The 26,001-nt window shown below is 56.9% G+C and overlaps 11 protein-coding genes across 11 annotated transcripts; 5 read left to right on the top strand and 6 right to left on the bottom strand.

The window, feature by feature from the left end:
* Positions 1 to 1,872: 1,872 nt before the first annotated feature.
* Positions 1,873 to 2,307, bottom strand: ISF_07092 (hypothetical protein; the record flags this gene model as incomplete). Its single annotated transcript, XM_018850696.1, has 1 exon — positions 1,873 to 2,307. The coding sequence occupies one exon, from the start codon at positions 2,305 to 2,307 to the stop codon at positions 1,873 to 1,875; it is 435 nt and encodes a 144-aa protein (XP_018701973.1).
* A 3,347-nt stretch (positions 2,308 to 5,654) lies between these two features.
* Positions 5,655 to 6,764, bottom strand: ISF_07093 (protein TEM1; the record flags this gene model as incomplete). Its single annotated transcript, XM_018850697.1, has 3 exons — positions 5,655 to 5,753; positions 5,820 to 5,894; positions 5,949 to 6,764. The coding sequence occupies 3 exons, from the start codon at positions 6,762 to 6,764 to the stop codon at positions 5,655 to 5,657; spliced, it is 990 nt and encodes a 329-aa protein (XP_018701974.1).
* A 2,107-nt stretch (positions 6,765 to 8,871) lies between these two features.
* On the top strand, positions 8,872 to 9,505 carry ISF_07094 (Glycine cleavage H-protein; the record flags this gene model as incomplete). The annotated part of the gene is made up of 2 exons (XM_018850698.1): positions 8,872 to 8,980; positions 9,108 to 9,505. 2 exons carry the CDS (start codon positions 8,872 to 8,874, stop codon positions 9,503 to 9,505), a joined length of 507 nt encoding a protein of 168 aa, XP_018701975.1.
* Positions 9,506 to 10,046: 541 nt separating this feature from the next.
* On the bottom strand, positions 10,047 to 11,114 carry ISF_07095 (Tetrapyrrole biosynthesis, hydroxymethylbilane synthase; the record flags this gene model as incomplete). The annotated part of the gene is made up of 1 exon (XM_018850699.1): positions 10,047 to 11,114. One exon carries the CDS (start codon positions 11,112 to 11,114, stop codon positions 10,047 to 10,049), a length of 1,068 nt encoding a protein of 355 aa, XP_018701976.1.
* A 753-nt stretch (positions 11,115 to 11,867) lies between these two features.
* Positions 11,868 to 12,418, top strand: ISF_07096 (hypothetical protein; the record flags this gene model as incomplete). The annotated part of the gene is made up of 2 exons (XM_018850700.1): positions 11,868 to 12,102; positions 12,177 to 12,418. The coding sequence occupies 2 exons, from the start codon at positions 11,868 to 11,870 to the stop codon at positions 12,416 to 12,418; spliced, it is 477 nt and encodes a 158-aa protein (XP_018701977.1).
* Positions 12,419 to 13,978: 1,560 nt separating this feature from the next.
* Positions 13,979 to 17,775, top strand: ISF_07097 (NAD(P) transhydrogenase; the record flags this gene model as incomplete). The annotated part of the gene is made up of 8 exons (XM_018850701.1): positions 13,979 to 14,072; positions 14,221 to 15,345; positions 15,400 to 16,011; positions 16,063 to 16,365; positions 16,421 to 16,591; positions 16,641 to 17,540; positions 17,607 to 17,681; positions 17,744 to 17,775. 8 exons carry the CDS (start codon positions 13,979 to 13,981, stop codon positions 17,773 to 17,775), a joined length of 3,312 nt encoding a protein of 1,103 aa, XP_018701978.1.
* A 343-nt stretch (positions 17,776 to 18,118) lies between these two features.
* ISF_07098 (NADH:ubiquinone oxidoreductase, 17.2kDa subunit) lies at positions 18,119 to 18,924 on the bottom strand (the record flags this gene model as incomplete). Its single annotated transcript, XM_018850702.1, has 5 exons — positions 18,119 to 18,170; positions 18,257 to 18,536; positions 18,677 to 18,683; positions 18,784 to 18,804; positions 18,874 to 18,924. 5 exons carry the CDS (start codon positions 18,922 to 18,924, stop codon positions 18,119 to 18,121), a joined length of 411 nt encoding a protein of 136 aa, XP_018701979.1.
* A 314-nt stretch (positions 18,925 to 19,238) lies between these two features.
* On the top strand, positions 19,239 to 20,986 carry ISF_07099 (CDP-diacylglycerol-glycerol-3-phosphate 3-phosphatidyltransferase; the record flags this gene model as incomplete). Its single annotated transcript, XM_018850703.1, has 3 exons — positions 19,239 to 19,499; positions 19,564 to 19,916; positions 19,987 to 20,986. 3 exons carry the CDS (start codon positions 19,239 to 19,241, stop codon positions 20,984 to 20,986), a joined length of 1,614 nt encoding a protein of 537 aa, XP_018701980.1.
* Positions 20,987 to 21,229: 243 nt separating this feature from the next.
* ISF_07100 (60S ribosomal protein L4) lies at positions 21,230 to 22,319 on the bottom strand (the record flags this gene model as incomplete). The annotated part of the gene is made up of 3 exons (XM_018850704.1): positions 21,230 to 22,002; positions 22,077 to 22,188; positions 22,254 to 22,319. The coding sequence occupies 3 exons, from the start codon at positions 22,317 to 22,319 to the stop codon at positions 21,230 to 21,232; spliced, it is 951 nt and encodes a 316-aa protein (XP_018701981.1).
* Positions 22,320 to 22,604: 285 nt separating this feature from the next.
* On the top strand, positions 22,605 to 24,045 carry ISF_07101 (Phosphatidylethanolamine-binding protein PEBP; the record flags this gene model as incomplete). Its single annotated transcript, XM_018850705.1, has 2 exons — positions 22,605 to 23,127; positions 23,204 to 24,045. 2 exons carry the CDS (start codon positions 22,605 to 22,607, stop codon positions 24,043 to 24,045), a joined length of 1,365 nt encoding a protein of 454 aa, XP_018701982.1.
* A 569-nt stretch (positions 24,046 to 24,614) lies between these two features.
* Positions 24,615 to 25,509, bottom strand: ISF_07102 (activating transcription factor 7a; the record flags this gene model as incomplete). Its single annotated transcript, XM_018850706.1, has 2 exons — positions 24,615 to 24,742; positions 24,807 to 25,509. 2 exons carry the CDS (start codon positions 25,507 to 25,509, stop codon positions 24,615 to 24,617), a joined length of 831 nt encoding a protein of 276 aa, XP_018701983.1.
* Positions 25,510 to 26,001: the final 492 nt, after the last annotated feature.

Consider the following 26,001-nt stretch of genomic DNA (forward strand, 5'->3'; position numbering starts at 1 on the left):
ACGAGAAACCTTAGGAGTGTGAAGTAGATTGCAACGTCGTTGACGGTGGATCTCGCAAAATGTCAGTCTTGTCGCTGCCAATGGGCGTGGCAATTTTAAAATTTGCCGATCGCGGCTCGCCAGTCCATGATGAGCACCGGCACCTCGTTTTCGGGTTGTCCGTGTTCTGTTGCCTTTTATTGTTCGAGGGGGTGAAAAGAGCTGGTGGCCCGTCCGTCCATGGTCACCCGTCCGCGATTCAGCAGGGAACGCACGGTGGAGGTCGTGATCCAGTCTCGTGCGTCAATCTTTGGCATCCTTGGCCTGGCCCTATCGTTGTCTAATAATAATAATACGCGAGGGGCGGCAGAACTGTCATGCGAGCCCTTGGCGACAATTTATTCGTCAAATACCGGCGCATGCCATCGTGGCGGAAAGCAGTCATACTTCAGGCCCTCGGAAATCCAGTTTTCCAGAAGCCAGAGAAGGGGCAAGTGCACAGGCCCAGAGATCTGCCCGCCGAACTTGGTCGACCCAAGACATGACGCAAGTATGTGGACGGAGGATGGCCGGACTGGCGTTCGGCGTTCGAATAGTGCCTCCCCGCAGTCGAAAGAGACGGGCAAGGTGGACATCACGGCAGCGCCAGAGCTTTTTTGCATCTGGCCAAGAGTGCTGGCGAGTTAGGCGAGACGAATCCACAGCGAACTAGTCCGTCCAGAGAAAAGTTGGGCTCGTTGTCCATTTGTTGGTTTCTGCATCGAATCAGCCCTGAGTGGGTGCCAGCTGGGAAGATGCAGATGCGCTGGAGCTCATTGCTAGCGACCCCGGTCGGAGGGGGAGGCTACGAGAGGTTAGATTCGGGGCGAGTGGTGGATGCAAGATAGGGAACCAAGCCACGAGATGAAGGATGCGTGAGAACATGGGTTGAGATGGGGAGTTCGTTGGCGTTTGGTTGGGAGAGGCGAAAAAGCAACATGGACCAGAGGACCAGACCAAAGAAAAGGGCCGCTAAAAATTCCACTACTTGAAAGCCGGGCGTGGCCCGCTCCAAACCTTACCTTGGTTGGCTAGCAACCCCACTGCAGCCGCCACTAGAGGACCTGCGAGAGGCCACACAAGACTGCTTCTCGGTGGCGCTGGTTGCCTCTCTAGGTATTCTCTATAGCGCTAGCTTCAGCGAGTGGCTCCAGTGCTCCTGTGCCTGGCATCTTGTACCTAGTCGGTCCCAAGGTTAAATTGTTTATTTAGCGCAAGTTGTTCAGCGCACCAGGTCCCTGTGAGGAGAATCGATAGAGCCGTGCCTTTATACCTGCGTCTGTGGACGAGTTCAGATGTTGCCAAGGCCTATACAGAACGGCACAAACCAGCTTACCATCGACGATGGTATGTAATCCCCGTACTTGGCACGGTAATCTCTGTCATGTGCAGCTTAGGTCACGGGTATGCCGTGCTTGTCCAACGCGGCTACGAACATGCACCAACCAATAGGCAAAACAAATCACAGCGTAGACGGGCGGTACATTGGGCGGCATGCTCTATTCTATGTGCTGGCCGCAAGGAAATGATCAAGTGGCCATTCCGGCGTAATGCAACATCTAACTGCCTCACAATATGACTTGTAGCTGTTCCATATTGGACATGATGTGAAAGGAAACTCCCAAACGCCAAACTCTGCTGATACCCATGACGGGCCGGATAAATCTTATCTGTATGTACAGAAGCGGAATTATGCGACGCCTGACCCCGCTTCCCGGCCAGAGTCGCCTGATATCAAGGTGTGTCCCATTTTCCTCGGTTCGATGTAGGCAAATGATCGGTGGTCGCACGCTTGCGTGTGTATAATAGGTATATAGGTAGAGGTCGTAGGATCGCAACCTCTGCGGCCGGTGCTTAGTTGCCCGGCTTGTTGCCCCAGATCGGGGCACCGAGAGGCTTGCTGACGCCAAAGCCGACGCCGACAGCGATGCCGACAATCAGGACAATGAGAAGGATTTTGGCTGCAATCTTCTGGCGATGGTTGAGCCGCGACATGTAGGTGCAGCTGCGCTTCATCTTTGCATCCTTGGCCTTGTCCTTCCAGTGTTGCTTGCCGGGCCAAACCTGGCACTCGTTGTTTCTAGGGATGTTGCAGCTCTTGCGGGTTGTAGATTGGGAGATTAAGGCGGCCTCGACGTCGGTGTCAAAGGGGTTGCTGCTGCGCTCGGAGCGAGGTGTTGAGACTTCGACGGGCATAACGCAGACAGTAGTGGCTGTCGAGAGGGTGGCCTTTTCAGGAACTGCGACCTCTGCGGGCTGTGCTTGCGAGTTTTTGTTGTCGTTGGCCATTTTATCGAGAGCCGAAGAGCGCGATGGTGGTAGAGTGACGAAGGGACCACGCGTCAACGGATGGTCAAGGTTGGGAGACTGCAGCAACCAGAATTAACACCACTTGAACAGCTTGGCGAATAATAAACAGCAGACTTGTAAGGCCCTAGCCAAAGTATTACAAGCGTAGATGCTTGAAACACGGGCACAATGGCTAGAGGAAGGCGACGGCGGCTCAAAGGAAGGACAAGGAACTTACACTTTGTTGAGGCGGGCGCTAATTGAAGAGCCAGAGCAACGCCGCAAAGGACGAACAATGCAGAGTAGGGGGAATGACCAGAGCAAGCGGAATGCCGAGCGAGACAGGTTGTTAGGGTTGAAGTTGGAGTAAAGGAAGAGGGGATGAAGAAGGGAATATAGAAGGAGTGTGGAATTATTGAAAGAGAGCAGAGCAAAGAGCAGAGGTAGGCAGAACGGAGAGCAGAGGGGAGTGGTGCGAGGCGGCCCAGCCACTCAGTACCAAATTCGGGGGGGAAAGGTGGTGCCAGGTACTTTATGGTGGCACAGTGCCACAGATTGCGGCGAGAACCCTGCAAGTGTAGGTAGCGTCGACAAAACGAATGTCTTGGCGCAAGAGGATGTGGTCGATAGGGGGTCGACAAAAGAAAAGTCGGAGATGGAAGCAGGGAGAGGTTTGAATATTATGTTTTTTTGTTTTGGTAAGGTGACAGAGGAAGAATAAGAGGCAGAATTAAGGTTGAGGTGAAAAGGGAGATTGGCCTTGTTTGGCAGGAATTTTGTTTTGGATGGCAACTGGTCGCTTGCAGTCAACAGCAAGCAACAATGGGGAGGAGGCCCCCACAACAAGGCAGGTACCATTTCCATACTAGCGCGCGGGGAGAGGTACAGCCACCCATGACATGTCGAGCAAAATGGTGGTGTCTACGAATATTGGCGGGAGGAGCCGGCGCATAAAAGGTCTCATGATGGACGAATTCGAGGCCCTTGCCTTGGATGTGACAAGTAGAGTTATGCCGTAATAGACTGATGAAGCATTATCACAGAGACAGATTGAGCCTAGACGGGGGGACAGACGACTGCAAGGTGTGGGGAGGCGGACGGGCGCTACTGTGATGTGACTGAAGTTTCGTTTCATCTTGTGTCTGCAATTGATCTTGAAAAAGGGTACCTATGTACCCTTTCGAGGATGATAGTCATGTCAGTGGCGACGAGTCGACGGCTTAGCATGATGACGATGCTACGCGCCAACCGCGCCAGATGCTTCTGCAGCCACTCCTCATGACGGCTCCCACGCACAGGTCAAAGAAGACGAGGACCTAGGTATCTGACCGCCGTTCTTTTTTTCGCTTCCAACTTATTCTCTTCTCTTGTTTTCATTTTCTTTTGCGTCCTTTCCTTCATTTGCCCTTTCGTTCTGGTTTCGTGAAGTTTGTTGTCTAGGAGCGTCGCCGTCGTCGTCCAGGCTATGTTAGCCAGCACGGAGCAAGGCAAAAAAAAAAAAAGAGAGAGATCTTCGTGCATTTTAAGGTACAGTCAGAACTGCCCAAGCTTACCTACGAAGTGCTGTTGTTGTAGAGTAACTGCCTCGGCATCGTGATCCAAGTCAGCCGCCGCCTTTGACGTTGAAACCTCCTTTTCAACTTTCTTCCTCTACAACATCCTTCACAATTCGAAGACTTTTTTTAGGCTGTTCATGAGCACAGCCCGGCACCTTGGTCAGCATTGTTGGCCTTCTTTACGCTCGGTTGAGGGCAAAGCGGCTGCGCCTCTACCAGCGCTTTGTAGTCATGGACTCATATACAGATTCAGTCGCTGTTGGCTCAAGTCCGTGTTCCCCAACACCCGTGTCGCCCGACATAAAAGGAAACAGAGACCATTTTTCACATGGTAAATCTATCCATGCGTTATCCAGCCAACCCCCAAATCCGTGCGCTTCGAGGCTTCCCCTGGCCCGCCGCGCCGGACGCACATTCCCTCACTCTGCTCGCCGAGAAGGAGGACACCGGTGTGTCTCGATCATGCGGCCGCTCATCGTAGCCTGTACGACCATAACCCTATAATCCTTACCATATCCATCCCGAGCCCGATCTCTCCCCCTTTGCCCCTTCTCCCCACACCGGCGCAGTGCCTGACAGCACACACACGCCGACGGCCGTCTCGCAGGTGAGTACGCTCGTCTCAACCCCCAGCAGGTTGTCCAGCCGTGCGGCATATCCAAGCCCCCGCCCCCCGTCACGGAATGGTCGTTTGACCTCGCCGCCGGCGCGTTCCACCACCGTAGTTCAGTCCCCCCAAGACAGCGATTCGATGGCCACCGGCTGTGACGACGTTGACTGCGGCGGCGCTCAGCGCCACGGGCAGTGAATTCATGGGGCACACTTGCCCTCCGGCGGCAGGCACTCATCTAATAGAGAAGAGAAAGAGTCTCTCGGCCTGCTCCCCAGAAAGCTGAGCTCCGAGATGTCGGTGCTGCGGCGGGCATGGCCGCCCTAGGCCGCCGGGATGACAGTGAGCGTGTCGCCGGCGGCCTGACAGACACCGCTGGGAGACCATGGACTCGTGGACTGCAGCTGTGCGCATCCTCAGTCCACTATCGAATCAGCTTCATGCAGAGGTACATGTTGCTTATTTGGGCTACACTTAACCTATCTATGTCCAAGAACGCAAACCCGGTTGTCTTCCTCGCCCATGTTACGCAGCATTAACATGGCTGACAAGTATGGCGAATCACGCTTCAATTTGGAGATCTGTAGCCTTGACTGTTCAGATTTATTACAGTTTGCTTTTTTGTATTTCTGCTCTGTTGCGGCACATCTAATGCAGAGTGGTCCTCTCAGATACATACTCATCTCATCGTCTCCTGACTTCACTAACTCCCCATATGCAGCCTCGGCGAGTCGATTAATGCGCATCTTGCATCCCCCGCGGTCTTGCTCTCTATTCCAACTCTCACAACAGGGGGCCTCGGTAGTCTCTCCGGCTGTGGCCCACGACGATGCAAGCAGCCGAGACATGTGCGCTGCCGCCTCTGCGCATCTCAACAAGCCGTCAAACGATTTGAAAAGAGTAAAAAAAGAAAAAGTGCTTTGTGTCCCTTCCGGAGGAACATGTTGGAGGGCCCACCAGTGAGAACGCTCCTTTAATATACAGTATCCTCTATAAACCCCAATTCAATGACTCTGCGGAACGGGATCGACATTAACGGAAAAAAGAGTGTCGGGTTTGCCAAGGCAGATTTGGGCGTGACATTACGTCACGCAAGGTTCGTGCTAGAACGGCGGCGTACAAGCTGCAGATTTCATCTGTGTTGTGGAATGTCCTTGCGTTCCATCCAACACACCAATGGATCAGACAGATTGGTATAGGAGTAGCGGCTCGCCGACGTTTTCGATTTCGGGAATCGTGCATTTAAGATCAAAGGCTTTGGATAGGACAATCTTGAAAATCTAACAATATCGAGTTAGTCACGATATTAAAGCTTAAAAGGTAGCTTGCCAAGATCAACAAAGTACCTTTTGCACGTTGATACTATGGCTAGTACTGGAAAAGATGAGAGCGGCCCGCATCGCCTTTGCAAAACGTCGCGCCTGCAAATAGTCAGCCATCTACACATATACACCATGGAAAGAGCTGCAGCCTACCTGGTTGGAGATTTCTTCTTGGTCTTGAATCGGAAAGTTGACAAAGTGGTCGTACTTGGTGCCGACTAGGATCGGGATGGCCGTCTTGTTGAAGCCGCGGCCCTGCCTGTACCACTCCTTGATGCTGTTGAGGGTGCTCTTGCGTGTGAGGTCGAACATGAAAAGAATAGCGACAGCATCATTGCAAACGAGCGGTAGCATGTTGACAAACTCGCGCTGGCCGCCGAGGTCCCAAATGGAAAAGGTAATCTCCGTGTTGCGGATAGAGATTGTCTTTTCCATGAAGTTGACGCCGAGCGTCTGGATATAGTCCTCGTCCCAGCTGCCCTCGACGTACTTGACCATCAGCGAGGTCTTGCCGATCTGGGCGTCGCCGACCATGCCGACCTTGATGACGACGTGGTTGCGTCCGTTGGGCGCCGCCGGCTCGCCCGAACCTTGGCGGCTGCTAGCGTACTCGCCGTATGCCTGGTGCTGCTGCTGCGACGACGACGGGTTGGACATTTCGCTGCCGGCCCGCGACCCGGGCGCCGCTGACGCCGGCGCGCTGCTACCGGGCGCGGGCGGCGTGTATCGCGTGCATGGCGGGTCCTCATCGTGGTGCTGCTGTTGGTGATGTGATGGGCCGCCGCCCGGCGATTGCGGCTCGTGCTCGTGTGTGTCGTTGTTGCTGTGGTGAGGATTCTGGTATTGATGGTCGTGGTGGTGATTGCTGTAGTGTGACGATGAGGGGACCTGCGGCGAGCCGTCGAGTCCTCCGAGAGTATCGTCGAGGTTGTCGTGCAGCGTCGCGGCCGGTACGTCGTCAGTCTCCATGGCGAAAGGGATGGTCCCGTGCGGTGTTTAGGCGGTAACGGGCTCCCTTCCAAAAGCGAAAGCGGAGAGAGGAGAAACGAAGGCGGGGAGGCTTTGTGCGAGGGCTGTTGGGTAGCCGCGCGGGCTGGCAGCCGAAAGGGAGGGGGGATGGTTGGACCGAAACGTGGGAGGGGCGCGATCCAGACAGGTAGCGATGATGAATGCTGTGCAGCTAATGTGATTGACGGTAGAAATGCAAAGAAGGGTGAAGGCTGCAACAGTAATGAATATTGCCGGCGGGTTTCTTTGATTGCTTGTGATGCAAGACCATGGTTCGGGCGGTGGCCTGGCGCGCGCGACCTGAAGAGGACCCGGAATTTTAGAGGGGCCGGACCCGTCAGCGCAGGGAGTCGCATCGTTTCTGAGATGACGAAATGCAGCCCAGCCAGGATGCCTTTCTTCTACGAAGCAAAGACATGTTGCTGGATGTTGTCAGATTTGGCAGCTTGGAGTTGAATCGGTTCCCAAGATCGCCTTTGGTCTTTGAACTGTTGTGTTTGATGGCCCCAATGCCCCCGCCTCTGGGGCATGGACGACGCCAAGCGCAGCGCCGCCAGTGAGCATGAATCGGAACAGGTGAGTTGTGATATTACAAGCCATTATTCTACTCTGGCATGACGCGGAATAGTGACTACGACCAAACAAACTGTAATTGCCTACACAACTGATGATGCCCCCAGCTGACCAAGGATGTCCTCGACTAACGCAACTCTGCCTACTTCATTTTCCACTTTATGCGCTCTTTTTAGGTTCGCGTATCAATCTAATAGATGCAATCTACCGCTCTTCGATGTTTTTTTTCTTTCTGGTTTACAGGTGACAAATAGCTTGTTTTGTCACACCTACGACCGACAAGGTCCAACCCTGTTTATTGGGCAACAGAAATCTAGTTGGAAGCTTGTCTATCGGCACTCATCACTGCCTGCCTCACTCCCAAGCAGGTTGGCATACTGGACGGAGCGTTGCTGTTGTCCCTGACGTCGGCCTCGTCGGTGTATTTAGCAGCACTATCCAACCAATAGGCGTATCCAACGGCAGCGACTGCCTCTGGAGCGTACGTAGCATTACCGTGCTTGGTCACGAGCTCCATATCAAGCAAATCGGGATCGGTGCGAAACAGCCGAGATGCGGAGATTTCTGGGGGTTTCTTCTCCCTTACATTCTCAAATACGTCCTGGTCATGCCAGTCGCACGTATGAAACTCGCTGTCTACCGTTTCTTACGTTCGGCTAACGGCAGGGGCGCCGTTTTGGCACTTCAAAATCTTGTACGTAACGGCGCCCAGGCTTTGACAGGCCGAAATTAGCCTGGCTTCCGACGTCGCAACAGCTGGTCATTCACGCCTTGGTCTTGCAACGGTTTTTCCCCAAGGTGTTGTGATGCAAGGCACCGAAAAACAGCCATTGAACCTACCACCAACGTTTAAACGTACCAGAGAGTATTTATCCTACATCTTGGCCAATCTCGTGATCTATTCGGATTTTTTTCAGCGTTTTCCTCCGCTTTGTCGAAGAATTTGCTTCCCATTTACCCAATTGTTTGTAGTAAAACTATGTGTAAAAAGAACCACAAGTTGCAGCACTCTACCGCGGGGCTATTATGTTTCTGAATGTTTGATTGGCCACAGCTCCCTTGGCCACCCGCTTTTTGCTGCTCATGCGCTGTGGCCCTCTACTGTCGCACTCCGCCTACAGCGCTCTCTCAGCGCGGTCCCAGCCAGACAGCGCCCAGTTGTGCACCAGGCCAGTTGAGCACCGGAGGGGACCGGCTTCAGTTGGCAGGCTGCTCCCGCGCGCCCTACTGACAGCTTCCGGGGCCGACCTACAGCCACCAAGAAAGTCAATTGGCAGAAGCTTGTCTGTTGCCGCACGCGATTCTGGCCGCCCCAAACCCGCAACAGGCCATTCTCCATCGTCCTCTTTCTCCTCCTCCAAACTTTGTCTTTCCACACAACTCATCACCGTCGTCTCTATTCCTGCCGCTCCCATCTCCTCTCAATCCTTTTGGTTCGGCTCGCTCTGCTCTTCTCTTCCGACTCTCCTCCCACGACCTCCACACAACATCCACAATGGCCTCTGTCCTCCGCCTCGCTCGTCCCGCGGCTATGCGCCTTGCTGCCCGCTCGACTCCCATGGCTGCCCGCACGCCCGTCCGCAGCTTCACCACCTCGCGTCTAGGTATGTCGCCTCCATTAAATCCTCCGAGGTTGCACAAACTCGCGTCCCTTCTTCCATCCTCCTCATTGTCCAACGCGCTGACCAGGTCCGTTCCTGCTCGATTGCTAACCATGATCTGCTCTCCCAGGCCTCGCCAAAATGTACACCAAGGACCACGAATGGATTGACCTGTCTGCTGACCGCAAGTCTGGCGTTATTGGCATCTCCGAGTACGCTGCCGAGCAGCTTGGTGACGTCGTCTACGTCGAGCTTCCCGAGAGCGCCGACGATTTTGTCGACCAGGGCGACGCTATCGGTGCCGTTGAGTCGGTCAAGTCGGCCAGCGACATCAATGCTCCCGTCCGCTGCAAGGTCACCTCCGCCAACTCCCTGCTTGAGGAGAAGCCCGCCACCATCAACCAGGTCCCCGAGGACGATAGCAACGGCGGCGGCTGGATCGTCAAGGTCGAGATTGACGAGGAGGGCGCCAAGCAGGTCGACCAGCTCATGGACGCCGAGGCCTACAAGGCCTTCATCTCCGAGTAAGGGAGACAAAAAGGTCAAGAAGAACTTCAACTGGGAGGGTTCGACTTTTTTCATTTGTTTGAGTGCGGTGACGATGCACGAAGCGGAGGGGATCAAGGTGCTGTCTGGTCGCGCTGTGTGACGATTGTGCCACAGCCGGAGGTTTGGCTATTGCTCAACAAATACAACACTGAGCGGTGCCGCCACCAACCGCAGCATTTTGACATTTGTTTTTCTGCTTAACACGGAATTGATTTTATAAAAATATGTTGGGACAGTTCAACCTGGCAGGGTCACTCTACCAAAAGACTACAAGTGGTGTACCATAACGTGATTTTTTTTACTCTAGATTTTTGGGTTCTTATATACATCCTCGCAGGAGAGGACTATCGAGCAGCAATTGCCGAGTCATGAACGGCGTTTTTCTTTTTTCTCATCCACCTTGGAGTTTTATTCCTCGGAGCGTCATGTTGATCATTGTTTCCATCTAGCCATCAAATTTGCCTCATTGCATCATCCAGCAAACCGTCCAAACTGTTTTGTATGTTTCCAGAGTCGTACTCTACTGAGAAGGTTGCCCAGCTTGCGCGGCCTGCTCCGCTTGCTCTGCCTGCACGGCCTTGTCGGCGTTGATTGCGTCGAGGATCGCGTCGGCGCCACGCGCCACGAGGTCGCTCGCAATCCGTTTGCCAAACTCGTCCGCCTCGGCCTCACTCGCCACCACCTCTGTCTCGTCCGCGTCGACCGCCTTGTCGCCCTTGACAGCCACCACCGTAGCGCGCATCCGCAGCCGGCGGCTGCCATCCTCCCCCTCCAACCACGCCGTCTCGACGCCGATGGGCACGCTGCAGCCGCCCTCGAGCGCGCGCATCAGGCTGCGCTCCGCGGTGCACGCCAGCGCCGTGGGCTCGTGCCTCAGCTTCGCGAGCGCCGCGAGCACGCGCGCGTCGCCGGCGCGGCACTCCACGCCGAGCGCGCCCTGGCCGACGGCGTGCAGGACGCCGGCGCCGTCGGCGTCGAGGAACTGGGAGATGCGGTGGCCAAAGTCCATGCGCTGCAGGCCGGCGGCGGCGAGGATGATGGCAGCCAGCGGCGAGTCCTCGGCGTCGAGCTTGGCCAGCCGCGTGTTGATGTTGCCGCGGTGGTCGCGGAAGGCGAGGTGCGGGTAGCGCCGGGCGAGCTGGGCGATGCGGCGCACGCTCGAGGTGCCGACGACGCTGCCGGGCGGCAGGTCGGCCAGCGTGCGCCAGCCGTGGCGGTCGGCCAGGGACTGCTTGATGACGAGCGTGTCGCGCGGGTCGTGGCGCTCGGTGACGCACCCGAGGACGAGTCCGTCGGGCAGCGTGGTGGGCATGTCCTTGAGCGAGTGGACGACGACGTCGACCTCGTCGGCGACGAGCTTGTCCTCGAGCTGCGTGGTCCACAGGCCCTTGCCGCCAAAGTTGTACAGCGCGGTCGTCTGGTCCCGGTCGCCGGTCGTGGTCATGCTGTCGATGGGGAAGCGGTGCGTGGGCAGCGCGGCCTGCAGCGCGGCGACGACGATGTGTGCCTGCGCCATGGCGAGCGGCGACTTGCGCGTGCCGACGCGGATGACGTTGTCGTCGGCAGCGGCTGGTTGCAAGTCCGACATGATTGTTGTGACGTGTGGTGGGAGTTGTTGCTGCTTGCTGTTTGGCAGTTGTGAAATGGAAATCGGATTTTTTTTGGGGCCTTCGGAATCTCGGCCAACACTGCTCGCGGGGCTGCTCGTCTTTCCTTTGGCGGGGTACGGAGCTCCGACAGCGCGGGGCAATTTCACCCAACCAAGGTTGCTACCCGGAAGGGCATGGAATCAGGGACTTCCCACACTAATTTTATTACCGGAAGGACTCATGGTAAGCTTCAATCAGATGAATAATGGCCAGGATAGCAATTTATAAATTGTGACTTTAAACATCCTCGCTGTGCTACTTGGTGGAAACGAATTTTCATAACTAAGTCAGTGCCTCATCAAGTCCATGGCAGCTTTACCATGCTTTGCTTCCACAAATGATGTGTTCTGTGTTTTGCGAATTTTTCTCATGCCTGGCCTTACTTATGACACGGCATATTCGGCTTTTATTTTGCTTCAATGTTCAGCCTGACAGAAATGTTTGTCACTTATTTGTCGTGGAGTTTGCGATACTCAGTTTCGGTGGACTGCTCGTCATCAAACATGACAGCTTCGGGGAAGACGAATGACATGCGGGCTATGCTTCTAGGGTTGTGCAATTAATCTGTACATAATAGTATCATGAATGAGTATATAAAGATGAGCAAGAACTCCTTTGAGAGAAATTTGGGTTCAAGATCAGCCAGGCTAGCATCCCAACTTACACTTCATCAACTTGACACACGCGCAACCATGCAGATCTGGCACGTCACCCCCTTTGCCCTCCTCGTCCTGGGTAAGCCGCAGGCACCGGCGCCGCCTCCTAAAAACTCGTCGTCGCCGTCTGCCCCTCCAGGTGCACCACCCGTGCCGCCACCGTCAACGCCTCCGGCAACCCCCACTCCGTCTGGCAGCCCGACCCCGGCGCCCAAGGGCCCCATCTGCGAATGCGGCTACACTTATTGCGCCTCTGTGTTGAAGGCTATGAGTAAGTGTTTCCATTTGCCATTTTATTCAATAGAAATAGAAACAAGTAAAGAAACAGCTAACACGACGCTACAGAGGCACCTTGGTCTAACAAGGAACTCGCCGAAGCTTACTGCAAGACCCCGAACGCGTCGTGCCCCAACGGCAAGCCCAGCACCAACGTGGACAATGCCTTGTACGTTTGCCTCTGCGAGAAGGCGGACCAGAAGACGGGCACGCACCTGGACCTCCTGTGTGGGTGTGACAAGTGCCTGGTTGTCGGGCCGGACTTTCGAGGACGGTGTGAGACGCCGTGCTCTCCAGGCAGTCACAAGTAGTCGCCCGGCAAGACGCCACTTTCAACCTCGCAAAAGATCATCAAGAGTTGAAAGATGAAAGAACTAAGCCAAGACAAAAAATGACAAGAAAACGCAAGACCATGACTGTAGCATTGCGACACTGAGCGGACACTGCTTCTCACCTTACCCTTCTCTACACTCGTTGGCCCACCTGGCTGGGCATTTTACCATTTCTTTATCAAATTATATTAATACAGAAATATTAAGAATGGTCACCTAACCCAACCACACTTTTCCATTGACTGCCATTACGTGCATGGGGGTGCAGGAGCCACAGCGTTGGATTGCCGAAGGGGTCTATGTAATAAGTGACGGACAGACCCTCGCCGATGGCATCTGTCAATTCTATTAATAACAGGAATTGAAATTACCCCGCGCCGCAAGTATACGCCAATGGGGACATGGATTGTTTTAGGCTTGAATATACCAGTGCGGAGAGTTATTATAGCGCGGGCGGCGGTGTTGGTGCTTCTGGTATAAGTTGACGGAAGGCTGGACATTGCTGCCTGATGGGAGCTTCTAGATGAGACACTTTGAGCCTCCGAGGCATATCTACCTCAACAGCATAACACAGAACTTGGAAGCTTTCTTACGAAGCCCTCTTGTCCTGCACCAAAGACGAGGGCTGCTCCGCAGGCACTGCGATAATGCTGTCATGACCTTTCAGGCAGAGTGTCCGTCCGTCGAGGAGGGGTTCAGGCGTCCCACCCCCAGATTTTAGCGCTGCAGCTCCCCCACTCGCCGTGCCTCCAGCGATGATGGCAGCGCATCAAGGTACCTGCAAGGAGGCCAAGACAACACACTCCCTTCTGGATGGTTACAGCCTCGACGCCTCAGAAAAGGCCTACTAGGCTACCTGGTACCATAAAGGATCATGTTACCTCGTTTTCTGGAGCTGCAGCTGCAGTAGCGCTGCGTCATTGGTCTCTCTGTGTGGAGTGAGTTCTCGGCGGAGGAAGCTTGGAAGAGAAGCCATGGAAGCATCAAGTTTTGGCGAGGGTGGGTGGTACATGCATAGTTTCGGTACCTTTAAGGCCTTTAAGGCGAGCAGCAACTGCGTGGAAGACCACCAAGTTGGGTGGGTTAGCCCGTCCCGTGCCTGTACTGGTACCTTCACCAGTACCTCCTGTACCTGTGCCGTGACCTCACACGCTGGCGTCTGCCCTAGCTCCCTTCAAGTAGATCGTCAACAAGACACCTCGCCGCCCTGGACTGGCCAACTTCCCCTCCTTCACGCATTTTTTTTTTTGCTTCCCTTTGTTTTTTTTCTTGGTGTTTTTTCCTGCCTCGACTGCATCCGTTTTGTTCCCGCGTTGCTCGCACTTCCCCTTCTCGCGCCCTCTCTACCTCGCATCTCCGGCCCTGTCCACCTCGGAGATCGCATCCACAGTAGCAGCTCCGCCATCGGTGACTCAAATACGCCCATCGGCTACCTCGCTACCACGAACCGCAAACACCACACAATAGCTCGCGAGCTTCGAGTCCTCCCTCACTCCAGAGATTTAGGCGAGCCGTCGCAGATGAGTGACGTCTAAAGCAATGGCGTCCCATTTTCTGCGCCCATTGGCGTCCGAGCTCTCCTCCTCGTCTGTCGCCGTCGCGCCGGCTCGACTCGCTCGCATCAGCTTCCAAGGTATGACAAGATCGATAATTGGCTTGGCCCTCTCACGGCAATTGCACGAGGGCAGTGTGCTCGCGCGACCCGTAAAAGACAAACCAAGAAAAGCCATGTCTCGGGTATGAAATATTCCCTTGACAAATGCTAACGCTCAATTCCCCAGATGGAGGTAGATTGCTCGTGAGCGGCCGTCGTCGCTGGCTCACCACCCTCAAAGCGGCCACCGCCTCCGTGCCCGCCGCCGCGAAGCCGCTCGCCCTAGTCCGCCATGCCTCCGTGCTCTCCTCCCTGCCACCGGCACCCAAGAAGTACTCCACGGTCGTACTCCCCCAGACCACGCCCTACGCCCAGCTCAGCGTCGGCGTCCCCAAGGAGACCTTTGACGGTGAGCGTCGTGTCGCCGTCACCCCTGCCAACGTCGCCGTCCTGCTCAAGAAGGGCTACGCCAAGGTCCTCGTCCAGCGCGGCGCCGGCGCCGGCGCCGACTTCCTCGACTCCGCTTATGAAAAAGCCGGCGCGACCCTCGTCGACGATGCCGCCGCCATCTGGTCACAGTCCAATATTGTCCTCAAGGTCCGCGGCCCGTCTCTGCAAGAGGTCGACTCCGTCCAAGAGAATCAAACTATTATCTCGCTGCTGCAGCCCGCACAGAACAAGGAACTCGTCGAAAAGATTGCGAGCCGCAACGCCACCTGCTTCGCCATGGATATGATCCCCCGCATCTCTCGCGCCCAGGTCTTTGACGCTCTCAGCAGCATGGCCAACATTGCCGGCTACAAGGCCGTCCTCGAAGCCTCCAACGTCTTCGGCCGCTTCCTCACTGGCCAGGTCACCGCCGCCGGCAAGATCCCGCCCTGCAAGGTCCTCATCATCGGCGCCGGCGTCGCTGGTCTCAGCGCCATCGCTACGGCCCGTCGCATGGGCGCGATCGTCCGCGGCTTCGACACCAGGCCCGCCGCCCGCGAGCAGGTGCAGTCGCTCGGCGCGGAGTTCATCGAGGTGGAAATCGAAGAAGACGGCTCCGGCGCAGGCGGCTATGCTAAAGAGATGAGCAAGGAATTCATCGAAGCCGAGATGAAGCTCTTCAAGGAACAGGCCCAGGAGGTGGACATTATCATCACTACCGCCCTCATCCCTGGGAAGCCCGCCCCGAAGCTGATCAAGATGGACATGCTCGACGTTATGAAACCTGGCAGTGTCATTGTTGATCTTGCTGCCGAAGCCGGTGGCAACTGCGAGGCCACCCAGAAGGGTGAGCTTGTGACTTACAACGACGTCAAGGTGATTGGTACGTAAAAGAGAGCCCTCACTCACACATTCATTCACTGACAGATAAACTCAGGTTATACCGATCTTCCGTCACGTCTGCCCACCCAGTCCTCTACACTGTACTCAAACAACATCACCAAGTTCCTGCTCTCCATGACCCCGCAGGACAAGGAGTTCGGCATCGATCTCTCCGACGAGGTCGTACGCGGCGCCATCGTCACCCTCAAGGGCGACATCCTGCCCCCTGCCCCACGTCCCGCGCCTCCCCCGAGCCCCGCGAAGCCCGCCGCCGCCGCCGCCGAGGCCACCCCCGAGCCCGTCGCCCTCACGCCCTGGCAGGAGAAGTCGCGCGAGGTCGGCTTCGTCACCGGCGGCATGGCCTCGGTGCTGGCGCTTGGCAAGTTCACCGGCCCGCTCTTCATGTCCAACGCCTTCACCTTTGCCCTGGCGAGCCTCATCGGCTACCGGGTCGTCTGGGGCGTGGCCCCCGCGCTGCACTCGCCGCTGATGAGCGTCACCAACGCCATCTCCGGCATGGTGGGCGTCGGCGGCCTGTTCATCCTCGGCGGAGGGTACCTCCCCGGGACGATCCCCCAGACGCTGGGTGCTCTGAGTGTCTTGCTCGCATTCGTCAACGTGGGTGGCGGCTTTGTCATCACCAAGCGCATGCTCGACATGTTTAAACGTGAGTACATCTGATTTACGTCAGTTTTGCAATGTCTAACCTGATGGCTAGGCCCTACCGATCCTCCCGAGTATCCATGGCTTTACGCTCTTCCCGCTGCCGTGTTTGGCGGAGGCTTCATCGCTGCGGCGTCTACCGGTGCTGCCGGACTCGTCCAAGCCGGCTACCTTGCTTCTTCCGTTCTTTGCATTGGCTCCATTTCCGGTCTGGCTTCGCAGGCTACTGCCCGCATGGGCAACATGCTCGGCATGCTTGGCGTTTCTTCCGGTGTTCTTGCTAGCTTGCTTGCTGCCGGCTTCTCCCCCGAGGTTTTGACTCAGTTTGGCGGTCTTGCTTCCATTGGTATTCTTGCTGGTCAGTCTGCGGTAAACCTTTGCAAAACGGTTGCCCACACATTAACACTCCCTAGGCGCCTTGATCGGAAAGCGCATCACGCCCACTGATCTTCCTCAAACCGTTGCTGCTCTGCACTCCGTTGTTGGTCTTGCTGCTGTTCTGACCAGCATTGGCAGTGTCATGGCTGGCATTCAAGATATCTCCACCCTGCATATGGTGACTGGTTACCTAGGCGTTTTGATTGGTATGTACTGCTTTCCTTCGATCCTCGCTGTCTTGCTAACAGTTACTAGGTGGCATTACATTTACTGGCTCTATTGTTGCATTTATGAAACTTGCTGGCAGAATGTCCTCGAAGCCCAAGATTCTGCCTGGACGGCACATTATTAACGGTGGCCTCTTGGCCACCAACATTGCCACCATGGGCGCCTTTGTCACTATGGCCCCTGGCGCTCCGCTGATTGCCGCTGGCGCCCTGACTGCCAACACAGTCATGAGCTTCATCAAAGGTTACACCACCACATCCGCCATTGGTGGTGCCGACATGCCTGTCGTCATCACCGTGCTCAACGCCTACTCTGGCTTCGCCCTCGTGGCCGAAGGCTTCATGCTGGACAACCCGCTGTTAACGACCGTCGGCGCGCTGATTGGCGTGTCCGGCTCCATCCTGTCCTACGTCATGTGCGTCGCCATGAACCGCTCGCTGACCAACGTGCTCTTCGGCGGCCTCTCCACGCCGACTGAAGTGCAGGAGTACAAGCCGCAGGGCGAGGTGACGACGACGTCGAGCGAGGAGCTCGCCGACGCGCTGCTCAACTCGGAGTCGGTCATCCTGGTGGTCGGCTACGGTATGGCCGTGGCCAAGGCGCAGTACGCCATCTCGGAGATCGTGGCGGCGCTGCGCGCGCGCGGCGTCACCGTGCGCTTCGCCATCCACCCGGTCGCCGGCCGCATGCCCGGCCAGTGCAACGTGCTGCTCGCCGAGGCCAGCGTGCCCTACGACATCGTCCTCGAGATGGACGAGATCAACGACGACTTCCCGGACACGGATCTGACGGTGGTGATTGGCGCCAACGACACGGTCAACCCGATCGCGATGGAGAAGGGCAGCGCCATCGAGGGCATGCCCGTCCTGCACGCGTGGAAGAGCAAGCAGGTCGTCGTGATGAAGCGCGGCATGGCCAGCGGATACGGTGAGTTTGACGATGACCGCTGATATTGCAAGGAAGACGTGTGTGCTAACGTGGTTGTGTGTATAGCGGATGTGCCGAATCCCATGTTTTACATGCCCAACACCAAGATGCTGTTTGGCGACGCCAAGGATTCCTGTGAAGGTGCGTTTTTCATCCCTGGAATCTGTCTGCACCGCGTAACACAATGCTAACAACCTGCGCAGCTATCAAGGTGGCTCTCCAGTCTAAACAGTAGTAGACCTTTTGTCGATATAGATGTGCCATCTCTTTGTTTTCCCACGAGCTAGAGCGTTTTTTTGTCATGGTCTGAATCTTGGGTAAACTGTGGTAGATGAGATGTTCTGTTTTTTGATCGGAACAGTTGTACTCAGCTGTCCGAGTTGCAATGCTTGTGTGGGTTTCCCCAAATCTTGGTTACGTTTTGACTTTGGATCACAAGAGTTTCCAAGGAGCAGATGGTGAATACATTTCCGTTTTTTTGTTACTTGTAACAAAGTAAATTGATTTCTCTCTAAATATGTACACACGCCCCCAGTCTAGCAAAAAAAATACAACAAAGCCCTTCGCTGGGTCACCACCTATGACCTCGGCGCGGCGACGGGCTCCCAAGCGGTCAGCTTGCTCTTCGTCCTGTAGAGTAAGTTAGCATTTGCATCCTTGCTCCATAAACCTCTTCCCTCCACAGCAAGCTCCCCAAAAAGAGAAATAAAACGCACGTGTTGTAGGTCTTGAACGCGCCGCGGGTCTGCGTGTAGTTGGGCTTGGGCAGGGCGGGCTCGAACTTGCGGGTGCCGGCGGTGAGCAGGTGGTCCTCGCCCGGGATGGTGTCGACGGCGTAGCTCATCCACGCGTGCCAGCCGGGCTCGATGTGGGCGGCGTCGAAGTCGTGCTTGGCGTACTCGACCCAGCGCGTGCGGAGCGGCAGCTCCTCGCCGTTCTCAAAGTACTTGTTGCCCGCGCGGTCCTTGCCCATGTATGTGCCGGCCTTGGTGTCACCTGTTATAAAGAAACCCGTGTTAGCCGGTGCGGTGCGGTGTTTCTCGGTTCATGATGCCTGGGTTTTGTCTCTCTCGAGAGAGAGGGTCAAATTGCGCGAGGGCAGCGACGTCGGATCGGGGAAGGGGGTGGGATCGTACCGATGTACTAAATGTCGAGAAGAAGCAGACGTCAAGGTTAGCATTCGGTCTCAAGCTTCCATCTAGGTCTCGTCGTTGTATCGTAGGGTTGCCGTCGAATTACATACCCACATCTGAACCAAGTAGTCCTGTTCCAAAGTCAGCATCCTGTTCAGATCAATGATACCCTGGGCGCGGCGGCCGGATAGCGCTCATACCTTGATTCCAACTTTGCGGATGTTGCGCAGCGTACGCGGAATGGTCGACATGGCTGTGGTGTTGTGGTCGAAGCAATTGAACGGCTCGTTGCGAGATCTTCAAGGTTCGAGTCGGGATGATGCTGTTGGAGTTGGAAGTGGGCGGCTCAACTTCGGTGGCGGATGCTCCACTTTACAGAGCCACAGAGCCAATAAAAGCTCCGCTATAGCTAAGGTACAAGTTTCAGTGGACTTTACCCTTTCTGGCACCGTCATGAACAGGTTTCATCGCCAAAAGTCGTTGCTGTTGCGTTGCAACTCCTGAATGGCGCATCGGTTTATTTCTTTCTCACTTTGCCACTATTTTTCCATAAGCTGCGCGCAATATGTTTGCGCGTAGCTGCTGCCGATGCGTCGCTCGCGCGCGCCTACAATCTCGACCCGCCCAGCTCTCCGCTGCTCGAGCGCAAGTCCGGCATTATTCGACGCCGCCCGGAGGCGCACCCGCGGCCACTGCGGCGGCCAGCAAGGCCGGCATGCTGGCGCCGTTTGTCAACGAGCTCGACAAGCTGGCACCGAGCATCGACCTGCGCGGTGACCAGATCCAAATCCTCAAGACGCCCAGCGAATTCTACGAGACGCTCAAAGTACGGCCACCCACCGTCCCCCCCCCCCCTTGCCCGGGTTCCACTGACATAGACGTTCATATAGGAGCGCATACGTAATGCCAAGAGCCGCATCTTCCTGTCGACACTGTACATTGGCAAGTCGGAGCGCGAACTCATCGATGCCCTGCGCGATGCGCTCCGGTGCAACCCGGACCTTACGCTGAGCATCCTGACCGACTGCCTCCGAGGCACGCGCGAGGCGCCCGACCCGTCATGCGCGTCACTGCTCGCCCCGCTGGTCGCTGAGTTTGGAGCCGATCGTGTCGAGGTTCGCATGTACCACACGCCGAACTTGACGGGCCTGCGGAAGAAGTACATCCCGAAGCGCATCAACGAGGGCTGGGGCCTACAGCACATGAAGCTGTACGGCGTGGACGACGAGATTATCCTGTCAGGGTACGTTGCCCTTCTTTGAGAAATGTCGAATCGACTTTGCAGCTTTCGTTGCTGATGTGCATAACTGCAGGGCCAACCTTTCCACCGACTACTTCACCAACCGCCAGGACCGATACCACCTGTTCAAGTCCAAGCAAGTCACCGACCATTTCTTCAACATTCACCACGGCGTGTCCTCCTTTAGCTTCCTAGTCACGCCTTCCGACCAGCCCGCCGGCTTCGCGCTCACTTGGCCGGCCACCAACTCTGCGCCGTCGCCGCTCGACGACCCGCGCGGCTTCATCCGCGGCGCCACCACCGTCCTCCGACCTCTCCTCACCGCATCAGCCGGGGGCCACACGTCAGCACCAGCACCCTCCGCCCTCGAGGACACCCGCGTATACCTCCTCGGGCAGATGTCGCAGGTCACCGCCGCACCGGACCCGTCCACCGAGCTGCCCGTGCTCACCAGCGTGCTCACCCGCCTCACCTCGCCCGCGTACCGCGGCGCCTCGTGGACCTTCACCGCCGGCTACTTCAACCCCGCACCCTCGCTCACCCGCCTGCTCCTCGACACCACCGCGGCACCCGCCCGCGGCGTCGTCATCGCCGCGGCGCCCGAGGCCAACGGCTTCTACCGCTCGCCCGGCGTTTCCGGCCTGCTGCCGGACGCCTACACGCTGCTCGCCAAGCGCTTCGTGCACGCCGCGCACCACCACCCCGGCGGTGGCGAGAACGCTGTCGTCCTCAAGGAGTGGCGCCGCGGCACCGTAGGCCACCCCGGCGGCTGGACGTACCATGCCAAGGGCCTCTGGGTGGCCATGCCCGGTGAGGAGGAGGCCGGCCCGTCGCTGAGCGTCGTGGGCAGCTCCAACTACACGCGGCGCAGCTACTCGCACGACCTCGAGGTCGGCGCGCTCATCGTAACGCGCGACGCGGCGCTCAAGGCGCGGCTGAGGGACGAGCAGGCGTGGCTGCAGGAGCACGCGCGGCCGATGACGAGGGAGGACTACTCGACCAACGAGCGTAGGGTTGGGTTGAAAGTGCGCATTGCCATGTGGATCGTGTCGCTTGTCGGAGGTGCGTTGTAAAAAAGAGACCATCCTCTTCTGGAGTTGCATAGCGGACTACAGCAAGCCATGTTATAATAAGCAAGATACCCAACTTAGAAATAGAATAGACACATATCCATATGGAAAGAGATGCCAGCATTGTCTAGTATACAGATTGGCATGGAATAGTACACTCTACGTGAGGTTTAGTATAGTACAGTGCGCGTCGCCTTACACGCAACGACTTTCGCTTGTCCTTTGCTTCTTCCTCCTTACTTATCCCTATAGAACCTTCTCACCGGCTTGCGACCCCGTTGACGGCAGGCCACCCACCGCAATGCGTGTGACCAGATCACTCTGATGCTGCTCAATCATCTCCTTAAGCACGCTCCTCTCCAGGACGATCCTGCCCGTCTCGAGGAGGTCCTTGACATCCACGTCCGGTAGGTCCAGCGCACGCCCCTCCGTAGGGAGCTGCTCCATCGCCGCGTGCAGCCAGTCCCGGCGGCCGCCCGTCACGAACAGCGTGCGGCCGTCCGCGCGGCCGAGCCCCAGCGCGCCGAGCACGCCGCGCATGTACTTCTCCAGGTACGCCTCGCGCAGGCCGTCCTTGAAGTGGTGCGCGACGCGCGCAAAGTCCTCCGGCACCGCGAGCTCCATGCCGTCCTCACAAACGAGCAGCTCGCCGCGGCGGTAGCGGTAGCTGAGCGCGGTGCGCCAGGCCTTGTCGTAGACCTTGCGGTTGAGGCGGGTGCCGAAGTCGCGCGGGTGCGGGCCGAAGACCTTGCCGCCGCCCTTGATCGACGGGCTCTGGCGGGTGCCGAGGCGCGCGCGGCCGGAGCCCTTTTGCGGCCGGATCTTGCGGTGCGAGCCGTGCACGTCGTAGCGCGTCTTGCTCGAGGCCGTGCCCTGCCGCGTGTTGTCGCCCTCGAAGACGACAGCGCTGTGCAGCAGGTCCCGCCGCAGCGGCAGGTACAGATGGTTGACGGACCACTGCTCGAGTGCCGTCGGCTCGAGCTCGGGGAAGCTGTGGATGGTGACAGGGACGGTGGCAACTGCGGCGGCGTGTGGGTTAGTAGGCTCGACTTCCTGGGGGATGTTCTGCATTGAGGTCGTGGTGTCTGCGTACTTGGGTTCCAAGATTGGATGATTGTCTGGGGTGTCGAGGCCGACTTCGTGATACTCGAGGCTGGCGACTCGGTAGCCATGGATCGAGCAAAAATCTTGCTAACGGTGGCAGGCTGCTGCATGGTTAGACGGGTTGCAAGACGGCGAATAGGAGTATCCTTCAGAGTAGCAGACGCACCTTGGTCGCTGATATTCTCAGCGCTGCCAACGCCTCGGAGAGGCAGCCTGTAGTTCTGGCAGCCATTGTAAAACAAGCTGGACAATGGCCCGACACGCAACGGATGCCGATTCGATGCTTGGCTTGGAGAATTGATGTCGTCTTGTCCTCGTCGCAATTGGGAGCGAAGCACTCGAAAATCGTGACACTAAGAAAAAACCGGGCCGGCCTGATTCCGCCTACGAGTAAATTTCGGTGGGTCGCTGGCCGCCAGCAGCTTTTTTGGCAAGACCTCACGCCCGACTCCGACGATTCAACACTCATTTCATTTAAAAGCCGACAAACTTGATCACACAGTCCTTGACAGTCACAATGTCAGGGTGTCGTGCGGTCTCACGGCCGCTGACGAGGCAATTGAGACCACAATGCGTCATCCGGACACTTACCAGCAGCGCCGTCCGCGCCTCCGAGACGACAACCTCGACTCAGGAGCCGACCGCATCGACATCGGCGGCGCCCCTGGACCTCGACCCCAACACCGTGCCGCGTGAGCTCGAACAGGAGCTCATGGACCAGGGCACGATGCCGATCGGCTCGCGCCGCCGCCGCGAGGCCATCCGCACGACCGGCGGCCTGCCCTTTGAGCAGCTGCCGTACCAGGCGTTCCAGGAGGCGCGCAAGATTCTCGCCGCCGACCGTGCGACCAAGGTGGCGAGCCTGCAGGCGACCGTTGACAAGATCACCGCCCTCGAGGCCGCCGACGCGGTCACCATCAAAGGCGGTGAGACCATGAAGCAGATCCGGCTGCGCAGCCTGCGCAAGGAGGCGCACCGCCTGACGATCCTGGCGGACATTAACGACCCGCTCGTCAAGCGACGCTTTGAAGATGGACTGGGTGCGTTCTTTCTTTTAGTCTCTCGCTACATCGCTTTTTGTCATTTGCCGTGACTTTCAACTAATACGTGAGCCAGGTGACATGACCAAGCCCATCTACCGGCACCTGGCCGAGAAAAAGTGGCGCGCGTACGACTACAAGCTCATTGCGCAGCGCATCGAGCAATTCTCTATCGTGCCCGACATCCTACCCAAGCTCGACCCCGTTGTGGACGTGCGGCTGTACTTTGACGGCGCCAAGGTGCCGCCCGGCGCCGTCGTCCCCAGCGACGTCTCCGAGCGCGCGCCGCCGCGCCTCCGCGTGCAGGCCTTTGACGACCGCGGTGAGCGCCTCGTCACCGTCGTCGTCGTCGACGCCGACGTCCCCGACCTCGCCGCCGACGGCTTCCTCAAGCGCTGCCACTACGTCGCCGCCAACATCCCCGTCAGCCCATCCCTACCCGGCGTCGCTCTGCCCCTCCTCACCGAGAGCGGCAGCAGCGACGGCACCGCCGGCGGCCAGGTCGCCGTATCGTGGCTCCCGCCACACGCCACCAAGGGCTCGCCCTACCACCGCATGGGCGTCTTCGTCCTCGAGCAGGGCGCCGCCGTCGACGTCGCCAAGCTCAAGGAGCTGTACGCGCACAACCGCGACGGCTTCTCGCTCAAGTCGTTCCGCGATAAGTTCTCGCTGTCGCCCGTCGGCTTCGGCATGTTCCGCAGCGAGTGGGACGAGCACACGGCGAACGTCATGGCGCGCCACGAGCTCGAGGGCGCCGACATGGAGCTCCGCCCGCGCCGCGTCTACAGCCTCAAGCCACCCGTGCGGCCGCGCGGCTGGGAGGCCAAGCACCAGAGCGGCAAGTACCGCCACCTCGACAAGTACACGAAGCGCATCAAGGGCATCTCCAACGCGCGGGGGTGGACGAAGCGTCGCTGATGAGGGTATGCGAGAGGATGAAAGCATTACAGTTATTCATGCATACGACTCAACGGCCTCTTTGCAGGTCGTTGTATCCATGTCATTGTACCTAATGGGAAGACGAGACGCAAAAGTGTCAACTTGTATGATTTAGTTGTTGATAAAGATAGGGAGTGAGAGAGAGATAGGAAGAGTAGTTGCAGCCCTTGCTGCAGCTGAATCATATTGTACTATATATAAAAATCCCGAGAGGTCAATAGAAAATATGTGTGTAAAAAACAGAACCCATATAAAACGCCCTTCGAGATTTCCGGTGATCTGAAAGAGCAAGAAGAAAAACAATTCAACTGAAGTGTCTGAAGAACAGAATTTTAAAACCCGCCGGTCCCTTACGCCAGTCGCCCTTCCAGAGTCGTAGGTAGTTGGCGTTTTTGTGGTCATGTCGTGGTCGCGTACAAAAAAGCAGATAAAACAAAGGTACCAACACCAGAGAATAATTACATGAGAAAAGAACAAGATATCATGAAAAGAGGTGCAAAATGTTGGTACAAGATGAGCGAAAAATGAAGAACAAGAGCATGTCATTATTATGCCTGCATGGAAGACACCATGAGCAAATCTTGATCGAAAATGTTGGTCTGGTCGGAGGTGTCTGCGATGGCCGTGTCAAACGGTCCCTTGGAGCCCGGGGGAGCAAACATGCTGTTCAGGGTATCTGTCTTTGGTCAGCAGGTGTTCATTCAATGCGCATCTCACATGCATTGGTCAACCCGACGTACCATTCATCGGCGGTGTTGCCGTCAGCGCGCTCTGGGTGGGAGACTGCAGCTGGGCCATGGACCCGACAGCTTGCGAGCCAGGCGGGAGCTGGATAGCCTGCTGCATCTGTGTACTGCTCATGCGGCGGACATATTTGTCTGCCTCGTTGCGGATCCAGTCGTCAATGTTGGCGTCGTTGCAGGCGGCGTGGGCCATGACAAAGTTTTTGAGCTGCGCGACCTCCTCCGTGAGCTCCGCGCACTCGCTGTGCAGCGACTTGTAGCGGCTCTCCAGCTCCATCTTGCGGCGCTCGAGACCATCCTGCCATTGCTTCTTGCGCTGGCGACACTTGGAGGCGGCCGCGCGGTTTCTCTCGAGGTTGCGCTTCCGCCGCTTGTCCGCAGCGCCGGCGGCGGTACTTGCCCGTTTCGACTTGGTGGACGATGGTTTTAATGTGGTGGTTGTGGTTGTCCTTGACTTTGTGGATGCGGCGGGCTTTTTGGTCTTGCTTCTTGTGTTGGGCTTGCGTGGTATCTCGTCTAGGTCCTCCTCAAAATCGTCGTCGTCGTTTTCCGTGTCTGGGGTATCTGGGGTGGACACTCGCGGGATGGATGAGGTGGATGTGGTGCGGGAAGAGGCTGTGTCGGCTTCAAACAGCGTTTGCTGATGCTGGTCCTGGAGGAGGGCGTTTGGATCGATGGACAGGTTGGTCCCCGCGAGCATGGCGGATAGGCCGGGATCTAGCTGTGTATTGTTCATGACACGGGCCGAGCGAGTGTACGTGTGGTTTTGCGTATTGTGTGAGTCCAAGTGGCGTGAGCTTTGCAGTTGCTGGTCGGTGTAAGAGGCGAAGCTGGTGAGAGTGTGGGAGAGAGGTGAAGGGCGTTTCGGCGATAGTTTTTGCAACGATGGGAGCGTTTCTGATGGAAATCAAAACTTTGAGGTGGAAAGGGTCGATTTAGTGTTGTAGGGTCAATAGTGTTTGGTGGTTGTGGCGAAATGCAGATGCTGCTGAGTGATGGATGCAGTGGACAAGGTGAATGACGGTGGTAGCTTAATGGTGGTGGTAGCAGGAATCACACAGCCACACTTCTTGGGGCGTACAATATATATGACATTTTACGAATTGGCGCAAAACAAAGAAACGGCGCACAAGTGAGAAGAAAAACTGGGAATGGGAAATGGACATTCTCCTCCTGCCGGCTGAGCCACTGG

Source organism: Cordyceps fumosorosea, assembly GCF_001636725.1.
Source record: "Cordyceps fumosorosea ARSEF 2679 chromosome Unknown scaffold_20, whole genome shotgun sequence".
NCBI classification, from domain to species: domain Eukaryota; kingdom Fungi; phylum Ascomycota; class Sordariomycetes; order Hypocreales; family Cordycipitaceae; genus Cordyceps; species Cordyceps fumosorosea.